The sequence below is a fragment of the Rhinoderma darwinii genome, chromosome 2, assembly GCF_050947455.1.
Source record: "Rhinoderma darwinii isolate aRhiDar2 chromosome 2, aRhiDar2.hap1, whole genome shotgun sequence".
Classification (NCBI taxonomy): domain Eukaryota; kingdom Metazoa; phylum Chordata; class Amphibia; order Anura; family Rhinodermatidae; genus Rhinoderma; species Rhinoderma darwinii.
Window position 1 is genome coordinate 402,616,722 of NC_134688.1, and position 12,996 is coordinate 402,629,717.

General features: G+C 40.2%; 1 protein-coding gene across 20 annotated transcripts in view; it reads right to left on the bottom strand.

The window, feature by feature from the left end:
• Positions 1-10,601: 10,601 nt before the first annotated feature.
• TSPOAP1 (TSPO associated protein 1) overlaps positions 10,602-12,996 on the bottom strand; it is a 235,225-nt gene continuing 232,830 nt past the window's right edge. For 19 of the 20 annotated variants that reach the window (XM_075854078.1, XM_075854076.1, XM_075854070.1 and 16 more), the window contains 2 exons: positions 12,764-12,877; positions 10,602-11,793 (listed from right to left, as the gene is read on the bottom strand). In XM_075854078.1, the coding sequence (XP_075710193.1) occupies positions 11,593-11,793; positions 12,764-12,877 (315 nt within the window). In that variant the 3' untranslated portion in view covers positions 10,602-11,592. Of the gene's footprint in view, positions 11,794-12,332; positions 12,386-12,763; positions 12,878-12,996 lie in introns of all 20 variants that reach the window. The other variant, XM_075854077.1, reaches the window with a different exon arrangement.

Sequence of the window (12,996 nt, forward strand, 5' to 3'; positions counted from 1 at the left end):
CACATTGACAAGGTTAGAAATAATGATTTTTATGTGAAATAATAATTTTCTCCTTCAAACTTTGCTTTCGTCAAAGAATGCTCCATTTGCAGCAATTACAGCATTGCAGACCTTTGGCATTCTAGCTGTTAATTTGCTGAGGTAATTGGGAGAAATTTCACCCCATGCTTCCAGAAGGCGCTCCCACAAGTTGGATTTGCTTGATGGGCACTTCTTGCGTACCATACGGTCAAGCTGCTCCCACAACAGCTCTATGGGGTTGAGATCTGGTGACTGCGCTGGCCACTCCATTACAGATAGAATACCAGCTGCCTGCTTCTTTCCTAAATAGTTCTTGCATAATTTGGAGGTGTGCTTTGGGTCATTGTCCTGTTGTAAGATGAAATTGGCTCCAATCAAGCGCTGTCCACAGGGTATGGCATGGTGTTGCAAAATGGAGTGATAGCCTTCCTTATTCAAAATCCCTTTTACCTTGTACAAATCTCCCACTTTACCAGCACCAAAGCAACCCCAGACCATCACATTACCTCCACCATGCTTGACAGATGGCGTCAGGCACTCTTCCCGCATCTTTTCAGTTGTTCTGCATCTCACAAATGTTCTTCTGTGTGATCCAAACACCTCAGACTTTGATTAGTCTGTCCATAACACTTTTTTCCAATCTTCATCTGTCAAATGTCTGTGTGCTTTTGCCCATGTTAATCTTTTCCTTTTATTAGCCAGTCTCAGATATGGCTTTTTCTTTGCCACTCTGCCCTGAAGGCCAGCATCCCGGAGTCGCCTCTTCACTGTAGACGTGGACACTGGCGTTTTGCAGGTACTATTTAATGAAGCTGCCAGTTGAGGACCTGTGAGGCGTCTATTTCTCAAACTAGAGACTCTAATGTACTTGTCTTGTTGCTCAGTTGTGCAGCGGGGCCTCCCACTTCTCTTTCTACTCTGGTTAGAGCCTGTGTGTGCTGTCCTCTGAAGGAAGTAGTACACACCGTTGTAGGAAATCTTCAGTTTCTTGGCAATTTCTCGCATGGAATAGCCTTCATTTCTAAGAACAAGAATAGACTGTTAAGTTTCAAATGAAAGCTCTCTTTTTCTAGCCATTTTGAGAGTTTAATCGAACCCACAAGTGTAATGGATTGTAATGAACCCACAGATTCTGAACTAGCTCAAAAGAAGGTCAGTTTTATAGCTCCTCTAAACAGCAAAACTGTTTACAGCGGTGTAGACATGATTGCACAAGGGTTTTCAAGTGTTTTCTAATCATCCATTAGCCTTCTAACACAGTTAGCAAACACAATGTACCATTAGAACACTGTAGTGATGGTTGCTGGAAATGGGCCTCTATATACCTATGTAGATATTGCATTAAAAACCAGACGTTTGCAGCTAGAATAGTCATTTAGCACATTAACAATGTATAGAGTGTATTTCTGATTAATTTAATGTTATCTTCATTGAAAAAAAAATTTTTTTTCATTCAAAAATAAGGAAATTTCTTAGTGACCCTAAACTTTTGAACGGTAGTGTACATTTTGCTCAGTAGCAAGTGCCCTGAGTCTATTCTGTCCACTTCCAAGCGCAAGTCTGCTGTCTAGTCTGCTATATTCATTTTTTTTCTGTGCGCCCATAAAAAAAAAAAGGGAGGGGAGTTTTAAATGTATTCTAATTTGGGTCAGGGATCAGAGAATATGTGTCCCTGTGACCTTATATTGAGATCATTGTTTTTTTAGTTATTCATCTTATGGAAATAAATTAAAAACTAAAAAAAAAGTCTGCGATCCTTCAGGCAGTTGATCACATGAAGAGATATGCAGATAGGAAAACAAAAATTCCTCCTCAGTATTCTCCCGGAGTCCAGGTCGTCTGAAGATCCCTTTCCACAAATTTGCTTCCAGATTCCTCCGTCCCTTTGAAATATTGCAACAAATAAACCGTGTCCTATAAGCTTCGGCTACCCTCCTACCCTCAAAATTCCCAACTCATTCCATATGTCCCTCCTAAAGCATGTGGTCCTGAACCGATTCAGCAAATCCCCTGATTCTGTTGCTTCCTGCAGTTCTTCTGACATCTTTGGTGTAAGAGAGATCCTGGGATTTCAAGAATGTAGGGTGAAGGACCTTCTACCTTGTAGACTAGAAAGGGTTTGGTCCTGAGGAGAGGTCATGGGAGCCTGAAGAAAATGTGGGTGCTCCAGCTCTCGTCAAGAAATTTCTCTCACGCTCTGGACCTAAGAAGAGGGGGTGTGAGGGGGGTACTGTAATGGCAGCGGTGGCGGACCATCAGCATTACTCACAGGCCAATTGCCAGTGACCGCAGACCCACAAGGTCATGCCGGCATCTCCCTCCTCTAAGACGCCGGCACACTGCACTGTCCTCGGCTGCTGCTGGGACATAAGCACACAAGACTCAGCTGACTGTCACATGGCGCTTTTATGTTTTGCGTCACATGGCACTTTTTTGAGAAAGCAACATGTGATGACAAACGGCCCGTCATCCAAGTCTTGTGTGTTAACATCCTATTTTATTATTACATGGTGTCACGACCGTGACACCATATATAGCAATATAGCATGTTGATCGTTGCTCGTTTGCTCCATTTTAGCAGGCCAATAAATGGGAGTATGGAGACAAACGATCGTTACTACGATCAGAAGACCCCATGCATTTGCATCTTGTCGGCAGCACTATCCGTTTACGCAGGAAGATGTGCTGCCGAGATGCGACCATTTTTATGACGGCATAAAAGATGGTATCACCTGGCTAACGAGCGACAATGCAAGCGTTTAACCAGGAACGAGCGTTCGTACGGGGGCTCGCCTGCCCGAACATTGGCTTGTGTAACGGTGCCTTAATATGCTTTAAAGGGTAACTAAACTTGAAAAAAACTTTTGACATGTCATTGCCACTTTGTTTATGATCGTCTCTGCTCGGCTTTCCTCGGAAAGCCGAGTGAGCAGTGTACAAACTCAATAGAAAGTCTATGCGCCTGTACACCACTCGAGGAAAGACGATCAGATATGAAGTTGCACAGCGATCACCCGAGTGCTTATGCCGCTTAATTTTAGCGATTGGTGGGGTTCTCCGTTCTCGGATTCCCACCGATCAAAACTTCAGACATGTCACCATGACATGTCAGAAGTTTTTTGACAGTTTAGTTACACTTATAGTCTACTAAGGTTATATTGACACGATCTCTAGTGGTTACATTTGTTACAGAATGACTAGACCATAGAATAGGGGAACTGCCATTAGAATGGTTGACTAATCCATAAGCACTTCCTGAAACATGTGCATATCTCTTTTTGAAGAAGAAATGTAGTGAAAAGGAACTTAAAAACAACCCTCAATTTAAAGTGGAATTCAACCTCAGATAGTTTTGCAAGCTTGTGTGTGATAAGTTTTCATGGTTGGGCAAGATTTACATAACATTATACATATCCTCCCTGGTCTTCTGAACTTATTTCATTAATTTTATGTTACAATAAGGGTACATATCGCTTTCAGAAGCCCTCAAACACTTTGGCTGTCATTACGTTTATAAATGTATATACTAAAAAGAGAGAAAGAAAATAGTAAACACTATAGAGCTTACAGTGACAAAGATGATTGGAAAACCAGATTAAGAACACGGAGGTGGGGGGTCATTTGAGACAGACTTGTAAGGGCCTTGTCACACAGTGTGCTCTAATCGTGCATTATGGATGCAATTATTGCCATGGGTTTGCAGTAGTAGACCGGAATTTGATCACATCTGCTGAATCTACCCTTACTAGAGATGCATTGCTTAACAGTTGCAGCCTTTTACATGAGATTGTCCTGCAGTTCTTCCCCAGCAACCTGTCTAGCTCAGATCACAGCAAAATTGCCACTCCGCTGAGAGCATAAAAGGGGTAATGGAGAGTGGTCTAGGCACGTACTTCACTTTGCTTTTCTCTCAGGCCCTGTTCACACTGGGAGGTCAGAGACGTAAACACGCCAAGATAGGGCATGCCGCTTCTTTTCCCGCGAGACGGTTTTTCCGCTCGCCGGAAAAAAACGCCTCCGCCTCCCATTAAAATCAATGGGAGGCATTTTCGGACGTTTTTTGGCGCATTTTCCGAAGCGGTTATCAAAAATCTCTGTGTGAACTGACCCTTAGGCCTGATTCACACGAGCGCTGCGCAGCAGTTTTTCACGTCCGAGGTGCATCCGTGCTCAGCGCTGCGGGATGCGATGTCACGCATCCCCCATAGATGAGTGTCTATGGAGAGATGCGTGATGCGTGAAAAGAACGGACATGTCCTATTTTCCCAGCGACCCTTCACACGGTCCATTGAAACCACGGCTGTGTGAACGGCCACATTGAATTACATAGGTCCGTGGGACAGCCGCTGTTTCAACGGCCGTCCCGCGGACGTTTAACACGTTCGTGTGAATCAGGCCTTACGGTATGTACACACAGTGCGTTGGCGGTGTAGTTGAAAAACACGTATTCACACATTTCTAGAAAAATCGGCGGCAGAAAAATTACGCGGCTTCTTGGTAAAAACTGAAGTTTGTAGTAGAAATACTCCAACTGACAACTGCTGGTGACCACCGATATTGGGGATTGGTCTAATAAAAAGTGTCAGTGTTGTCCATGGCAACTAGTAGGACTCCTAGGTAATTTTAAAAGGAAGCAAGGTTCCAATTTGATTTTAAAAAAAAAATCTTAAAATTCCATATACAAGGGTGGTTTGCAATAATAGTATTGCCACTTTGGGCCAGGAATTTAAAGGGGTATTCCAGATTCAGCAGATAGATATTATTTGTATAGTGAAAAATTATACAACTTTTCAATATACTTTCTAGTTGTTTTAAAGGTCTCTGCTTGCTCTCATTCAATAGGAATCTTATTTTTTTTTTTTTTACTTCCAGAGGAAGTCCTGCTCATGTGATGGACCCACAGTACAGTTATCAGTAATTGTATAACTCTTCATTATACAAAATAATATTTACTTGCTAAAACCGGAAAGTTGTATTGTATGTGCACTGTGTTCAGCATAATCAGTGGCTAGTTTATTATGACTACCTAGTTTTCCCCATTCCCATACTTTGAACATACAGGATAATGCCAGACAAAATGCAGTCAGATTACCTTTTATGTGACTGTTTCTGGTCTGTTTGCCTGTACAAGTTTAAGGGTATGTTCACACGCTAAACAAAAAACTGCTGTAAAATACAGCCTCTGTTTTTCAGCCGTTTTTTAAACATCAAGTGTTTTTTTGCGTCCGTTTTTGGAGCCGTTTTTCTATTGACCCAATGAAAAACGGCTCCAAAAACAGAGCAGTCGGAACTAAACACTGTTTTTCCAATTGAAATCAATGGGCAGATGTTTTGGGGCGTTCAGCTTCCGTAGTTTCATATGAAGGGATGAAAATAAGCCGTGTGAATATACCCTCACAGCTCTATCCTCCAATAGCCGTTTACCAGCACAGGCATTATGTCCAGCCCGTTTTTGTCTTCTGCTCTACTAGCTGAAAACTTTAACATCTGCTGCTCTCGAACAATTCAGCAGTTTTGCTTATACTCCCACCAGTACTTCATCAACAATCATCCTGCATACGAATTTGTGAGATCACTTTGTTTACCCAAACTGGGCACTAAGCGTACCAGCTCATTGCTGTATTTAAATATAAACATTAGTAGATGGTTGTCATAATGTAAGAGATTTACATAGCGAATGGCCTGCCGCGGTACTTGCTGCTCGGCCGCGAAACCTCCTAGCAAAACCACACCCCTTTTTACGGTCAATCGCGGTTTCCGGGCGTCCTGTATCAATATGCCGAGAACAGTGATGGAGATGGAAGTTCAGCTATATAAACAGATGGAGCGGACAGCACAGGCTGCTACTGTAGTGATAATGGGAGATTTTAATTACCGGGATATTAATTGGTGTCATGGTTCGGCTTCAACTGCAAAGGGGAGACATTTCCTCAACCTGTTGCAGGAAAATTTTATGGGCCAGTTTGTGGAAGACCCGACTAGAGGTGAAGCTCTGTTGGATCTGGTCATTTCTAATAATGCAGAGCTTGTTGGGAATGTCAATGTTCGTGAAAACCTTGGTAACAGTGATCATAATATAGTTATATTTTACATATACTGTAAAAACAGGCTGGGAGGGCAAAAACACTTAATTTTAAGAAGGCCAATTTCCCCAGGATGAGGGCTGCAATTCAAGATATAGACTGGGATGAACTAATGTAAAATAATGGTATAAATGGGAGATTTTCAAATCTACTTTGGGTAATTATAGTGCAAAATGTATTCCTAAAGGTAACTAGTATAAACGGCTAAAATTAAATGGCTTACACCTTCTGTAAAAAGGGCAATACATGACAAAAAAAAGGGCATTTGAAAAATACAAATCTGAGGGTACATTTGTAGCCTTTGTAAATTATAAAGAGCTTAATAAAATCTGTAAAAAGGTAATAAAATCAGCAAAAATACAAAATGAAAGGCAGGTGGCCAAGGATAGTAAAACAAATCCCAAAAAATTCTTCAAGTATATAAATGCAAAAAAGCCAAGGTCTGAACATGTAGGACCCCTAGATAGTGGTAATGGGGAGTTGGTCACAGGGGATCAAGAGAAGGCAGAGTTACTAAATGGGTTCTTCAGCTCTGTATCTACAACAGAAGAAAGAGCAGCTGATGTAGCTGGTGCCAGTGCTGTTAATATATCAGTTGATATACTGAATTGGATGAATGTAGATATGGTGCAAGCTAAATTAAATAAAATAAACGTACACATGGCCCTGGCACCAGATGGGTTACACCATAGAGTCCTTAAAAAGCTTAGTTCAGTTATTTCTGTCCCCCTCTTCATAATATTTAGAGATTCTCTCGTGACTGGTATAGTGCCAAGGGACTGGCGCAGGGCAAATGTGGTGCCTATTTTCAAAAAGGGCTCTAGGTCTTCCCCAGGTAATTATAGACCAGTAAGCTTAACATTCATTGTGGGGAAAATGTTTGAGGGGCTATCGAGGGACTATATACAGGATTATGTGACAAAAAATAGTATTAAATATGACAGCCAGCACAGTTTTACTAAGGACAGAAGCTGTCAAACCAACCTGATTTGTTTTTATGAAGAGGTGAGCAGAAGTCTAGACAGAGGGGCCGCTGTGGATGTAGTGTTTTTGGACTTTGCAAAGGCATTTGACACTGTCCCTCATAGACGTCTAATGGGTAAATTAAGGACTATAGGTTTAGAAAGTATAGTTTGTAATTGGATTGAGAATTAGCTCAAGGACCGTATCCATAGAGTTGTGGTCAATGATTCCTACTCTGAATGGTCCCCAGTTATAAGTGGTGTACCCCAGGGTTCAGTGCTGGGACCACTATTATTCAACTTATTTATTAATGATATAGAGGATGGGATAAATAGCACTATTTCTATTTTTTCAGATGACACCAAGCTATGTAATATAGTTCAGACTATGGAAAATGTTCGTGAATTGCAAGCTGATTTGAACACACTAAGTGTTTGGGCGTCCACTTGGCAAATTAAGTTTAATTTAGATAAATGTAAAGTTATGCATCTGGGTACGAACAACCTGCATGCATCATATGTCCTAGGGGGAGCTACACTGGGGGAGTCACTTGTTGAGAAGGATCTGGGTGTACTTGTAAATCATAAACTAAATAACAGCATGAATGTCAATCAGCTGCTTCAAAGGCCAGCAAGATATTGTCGTGTATTAAAAGAGGCATGGACTCATGGGACAAGGATGTAATATTATCACTTTACAAAGCATTAGTGAGGCCTCATCTAGAATATGCAGTTCAGTTCTGGGCACCAGTTCATAGAAAGGATGCCCTGGAGTTGGAAAAAATACAAAGAAGAGCAACGAAGCTAATAAGGGGCATGGAGAATCTAAGTTATGAGGAAAGATTAAAAGAACTAAACCTATTTAGCCTTGAAAAAAGACGACTAAGGGGGGGACATGATTAACTTATATAAATATATGAATGGCACATACAAAAAATATGGTGAAATCCTGTTCCATGTAAAAAAAAAAACTAAAAAAAAACAAGGGGGCACTTCCTCCGTCTGGAAAAAGAAAGGTTCAACCTGCAGAGACGACAAGCCTTCCTTACTGTGAGAACTGTGAATCTATGGAATAGTCTACCGCAGGAGCTGGTCACAGCAGGGACAGTAGATGGCTTTAAAAAAAAGGCTTAGATAATTTCCTGGAACAAAAAAATATTAGCTCCTATGTGTAGAAATGTTTTACTTCCCCTTTCCCATCCCTTGGTTGAACTTGATGGACGTGTCTTTTTTCAACCGTACAAACTATGTAACTATGTAACCACAGCTCGGCAAAATTGTGTACGTGCACCTTAGTAGTAAAGAGTCGCAGAGAGGGACAATTTTCTTAATTGCCTGATTACGGACCTCATGACAAAGGGTAGCTTCATACACACACAGTCTCTGCTGCAAATATGTAATTTTAAGGACAGGCTTTTTGTACAACAAACATGAAAACGATAAAATGCACCCCAAAATGTTTTACCCCGTTTGGTCTGTGTTCAGAAATATCTCCATTGTAGCCCTAATCTTATGTCTGAACACACAACATAGCCTATAAGTAAAGGAGCACCCAGTAGATTTCAGAACACAAATTTTGCTTGAAAATGTTTCAAGCCCCATCCCACACTTGTAGAGGCATTGACCTGCAAGAATGATAGAAAACCCCAATAAATTACCCCATATTGAAACCTAGACCCCTTAAGTGGTGTGCTGAGCATTTTGACCCCACAGTTGCTGCAGGAATGAATGCAAAGCAGGTGAAAATAAACCGCACCCAAAACGTATTATCCTGTTTTTATCCTTTGTTTAGAAATATACTCATTGTGGTCGTAATGTGCTGCCTGGACATATGGCGTGGCCCAAATGGAAAGTTACAACTAGAAGCTTTCAGAACACAAATCTTCTTCTAAAATGTTTAAGACCCCCTCTCCACACCTGTAGAGGTATTCAGGGTCAGATTTGGCATTTCTGTGGCCCCAAGCAAATTTAGGGTCTGGGGGCCCTCATCAAAGACACATGTAGAGTGTGTCACACACAGCTCCCACTGTAGAAAGTGCCACACACAGTGTCCCCTGTAAAGACTGCCAACAAGTGCCTCCTGTAGATAGTGCCACACAGTTTTTTTTATAGCTTATTTTTGGGAAGAAGGGAGATCTACTTTTCTAGATTGTGAGAGATATTTCCTTAGACCTCTTTCACACTGCAGTATTTTGATCAGTATTTTGTATCAGTATTTGGAAGCCAAAGCCAGGAGTGGGACCAAAGAGAAGTATAATGGACAGATTTACAACTCTTTTGTGTTCTGGATCCACTCCTGGTTTGTGCATTCACCTGTGCATATTACAATCCATAGACATTATGAACAGCAATCCGCTATAATAAATAGTAAGTTACAGTGAGAAAAATAAACGTTGTTGGAGGAGCCCTGACCTGAACCCCATCCAACACATTTGGGATGAACTAGAACAAAGAATGCGAACCAGGTCCTCTCATCCAACATCAGTGTCTAACCTCACAAATGTTCTTCTAGATGAAGGGGCAAAAACTCCCACAGACCAATACTTTTGTCCATATAGTGTAGATCCTATTGTTTGATATTTTCCCAAAAATATTGTAGTTCTGCATGAATAATAAAAGGGAATGTATTATCAGAAAATTTCATTATTTAAATTCAGATTTTATTATAAACATACTGTACATTTTTATTTTTGGAGATGACCACTCACATAAAAAAAATATTGACCTATTCCAGTTTTCACAATGGGCACTAGAGAAGTCACAATAGGCTGACACTAGTTCACTTGTTGCTGTATAGATTGACACATGTGCGCAAAGTCATCCCATTATCATTAGAGGGTGGGAGAGATAATGACAGCTTTACTGTTCTGCTGGAGGCCTAGATAAGCAGGATAGCAACACTGTACACACAGACAAGGTTCTGAAAGCATCTCCCCTGTTAGGATCGTCTTACATGTGTAAATGAGTTCCAATCAACGAGACAGCCTGTTACTAAGATCGCTCGTCCCCATATATTTCTATCATGTCGGCAGCACGTCTCCCTGATTACACAAAAAGATGTGCTGCCGACAACTATAATATTTTTGCATTTAAAACGATGCAATCAGCCGATGAACGAGCATTTACTCATTCATCGACTGATCATTGCCCTGTTTACATGATCGGGAACGAGCGTTCTGTGAACACTCGTTTGCCCGATAGTTGGTCCGTGTAAAAGGGCCCTTTGTCTCTGGGGTAGGAGGCTGTACTTCTTGAAGACTGTAATAATCTACGACATTTGCCTCTTAATTTCAGATGCCATAAAATACAAACACACTGCTGTACTGTTTATACAGACAATACAGAAAGGAAGTGCGTTTTTTCAATACAGTCGACACCGGAAAGAGTTTAAAAAATAAAAAGCAAACATTATTTATTTTCTACAGACTGCCATCTAATTGATGAAACGAAAATCAAGTACACAAGACATTCCCTCTAAATATGTGTGTGAATATAAGGTAGCTATTGTGCATAAACTCAAAATAAGAGACCAAAATAGTGAAAATATACTTTATTGTATTAAAATGTATTTGCGTTTGTAAACAATGAACATGTTGCAACACCAATGGCGTTACTTAAAGTTTCCAAACAATTGATGGGTGTTAACCCAAACCATCAAAACCATTTTACTTGGTTTCTGCTTCAAACATGCAAAATAAATAACACGAACACAGAAAGCATCAAAATGCTGGCCTTGTGGTCCAAAATGCTGGTCACAGTATATAGTAATGGCTCTGATGTCAGGAGAGGAGAATAATAACAAGGAAGATGGAATACGATGCTCACCAAGTGGCTATGTACACATTACTCTGGCTTTAAAACAACACCATCATTTTCTGCTTAAAGCAGATAGAATTTTTGTAAACAAGTAAAAATGTAATCATTAAAATAAGGCAAAGGAACTTTCTGTTTTTTTCCAACATGCACATAACAAAGCTATTTCCTTAAATATGGGTAAGCGCTATAAAGCCTCGCCCAGGTCGCTATTTTGGCGTTTATTCTCTCCTGCATTGGGTTTAGTAGTTATGGCAGAAATAATAAATCCTGCACAGCATTTCCCAAGACGTGGCATAAAACGGAGAAAAAAACAGTGCAAACATTCCTTGCTGTCCTAAAAGGCATGGTCACTTATCAAGTGCACAAGTGACGAGCCCAGGGAACCACTTAAATACATAGCACATAAAAGTTTACAGAATCCAGGCTTTTGGTTCCCTTTGGTAGCTCTTAGCAGATCAGTGCTTACAATCAGTTTCCTGTTGTCACAATGAATTCAGTTGCCCTCCATATACATTCATAGTGATCTCTTGCTGTCACAGACACCAAGAAACGTCTCATAAGCCATTTAACAATAAATACTATTTACAAGTGGCAATACTGACCAATACCAGATGGGCCAGCAGATGGAAAATAATAGACAAAAGCTCATCGCCGCTTACACATCAGGTGGTGTTATTGCTGTACTACAGCTTGGATGTGCCAGGCCACATTTACAAGTTCTTTCCAGAAGACCCTAGCTTTTTAAAGAGTCTTCTCCCTTTAGAGAAGAAGCTTTTTTTTTTCTTAGTGGAGGTGATCCCTTGATGCAAATCTTCGCTTTCAGAAGTTTCCTTAGAATCGACAGCTTGCTCATTGGAAATGGGTTCATTGGAATGCGAGTTTGGCTGGTGAATGGCTGCATCAAAGCTAAACTATGAACAAAAAAGGAATTCACATATATTAAATTGTGAATAAACAACGCAGTTACTATATGTATCTATAGACAACGTTACATACTTTTATTCTATACTCTAATTCTAGGTGGAAGTAAATATTGAAAAGAATTAAACCACAATAGAAACCATTTTTTTTTGTTGCTTTTCACTAAAATGTAAACATTTTTATTAATCTATTTTTGTCAATTTGAATTATTTCAGTGAAGTTCATTATTAAACCACAATATAAAAAAAACGTTAAAAAAACCTTGCTTCTCTAAGAGCCATTGCTGCTAAGAAACCTACAAGCTCACACAAGCAAGAAATCTGCTATGAGTAAAGGAGGCAACAAAAACCCTTGTTCTATACGAAGACATGATCCAGTTACAGCTCTTAAACATTCAGCTATGGTTTCAAAACAGTAATTTGGACACTGAAAAAAAAAGTTGGTGTGACTACGTCATCTATAGAAGTGATGGGAAAGGAGTGCAAAATAGGTTAATTCTACTGGTGCTGGGAAAGGCGTTCTCACTTACATGTCTCTGTCCCTTTCTGTCTAAATCTATCACTTGGTTCTTCTTCTTAACCTCTGTTGATCCCAAGAATGACACATACAGGCACAGACAAAAAGATAACATCAATTATACTGAAAGCAGCAGGATTAGACTAAGAATAAATGTTACAGATCTATATGGGATTCAATACCATGTAGTAATATGAGAGAATCTGCCCCATTTGTCCTTAAAATACGATCGTCGTCATAACTTTTTAGTTAATATGTTACTTCTACTACTTTCTATAGACAGCCATAGGTTAAGCATGGTACACGGTCACTACCACACATATGCAGGGCAGTGACCGAGTATGCCTTTTGGCCAACCATTGTTTGCTGCATTCTATAATCTATACTGCCATTATCAGAAATAAACTATTAAGTCCGGTATAGGTCATCTGATAAAATGCTCACCTCTTTTTCTCCTTTCATATGGACTGTTACTGGACATTTTGATTCTGCAGACTGAGATTGCGAGACCTCCAAGTAATTGGATGGCACAAGTCCTCTTTTACCGTTTAATTCCCCCTGTTTAGTTTAAAGGGATAAGTAACAATTGGTACACACATACAATACTCCAAAAATAATTTTTTGCCTGGGAATAAAAATAGGAAGAGAAAGACTATATAGAAAAAGGCCCCCAAGCA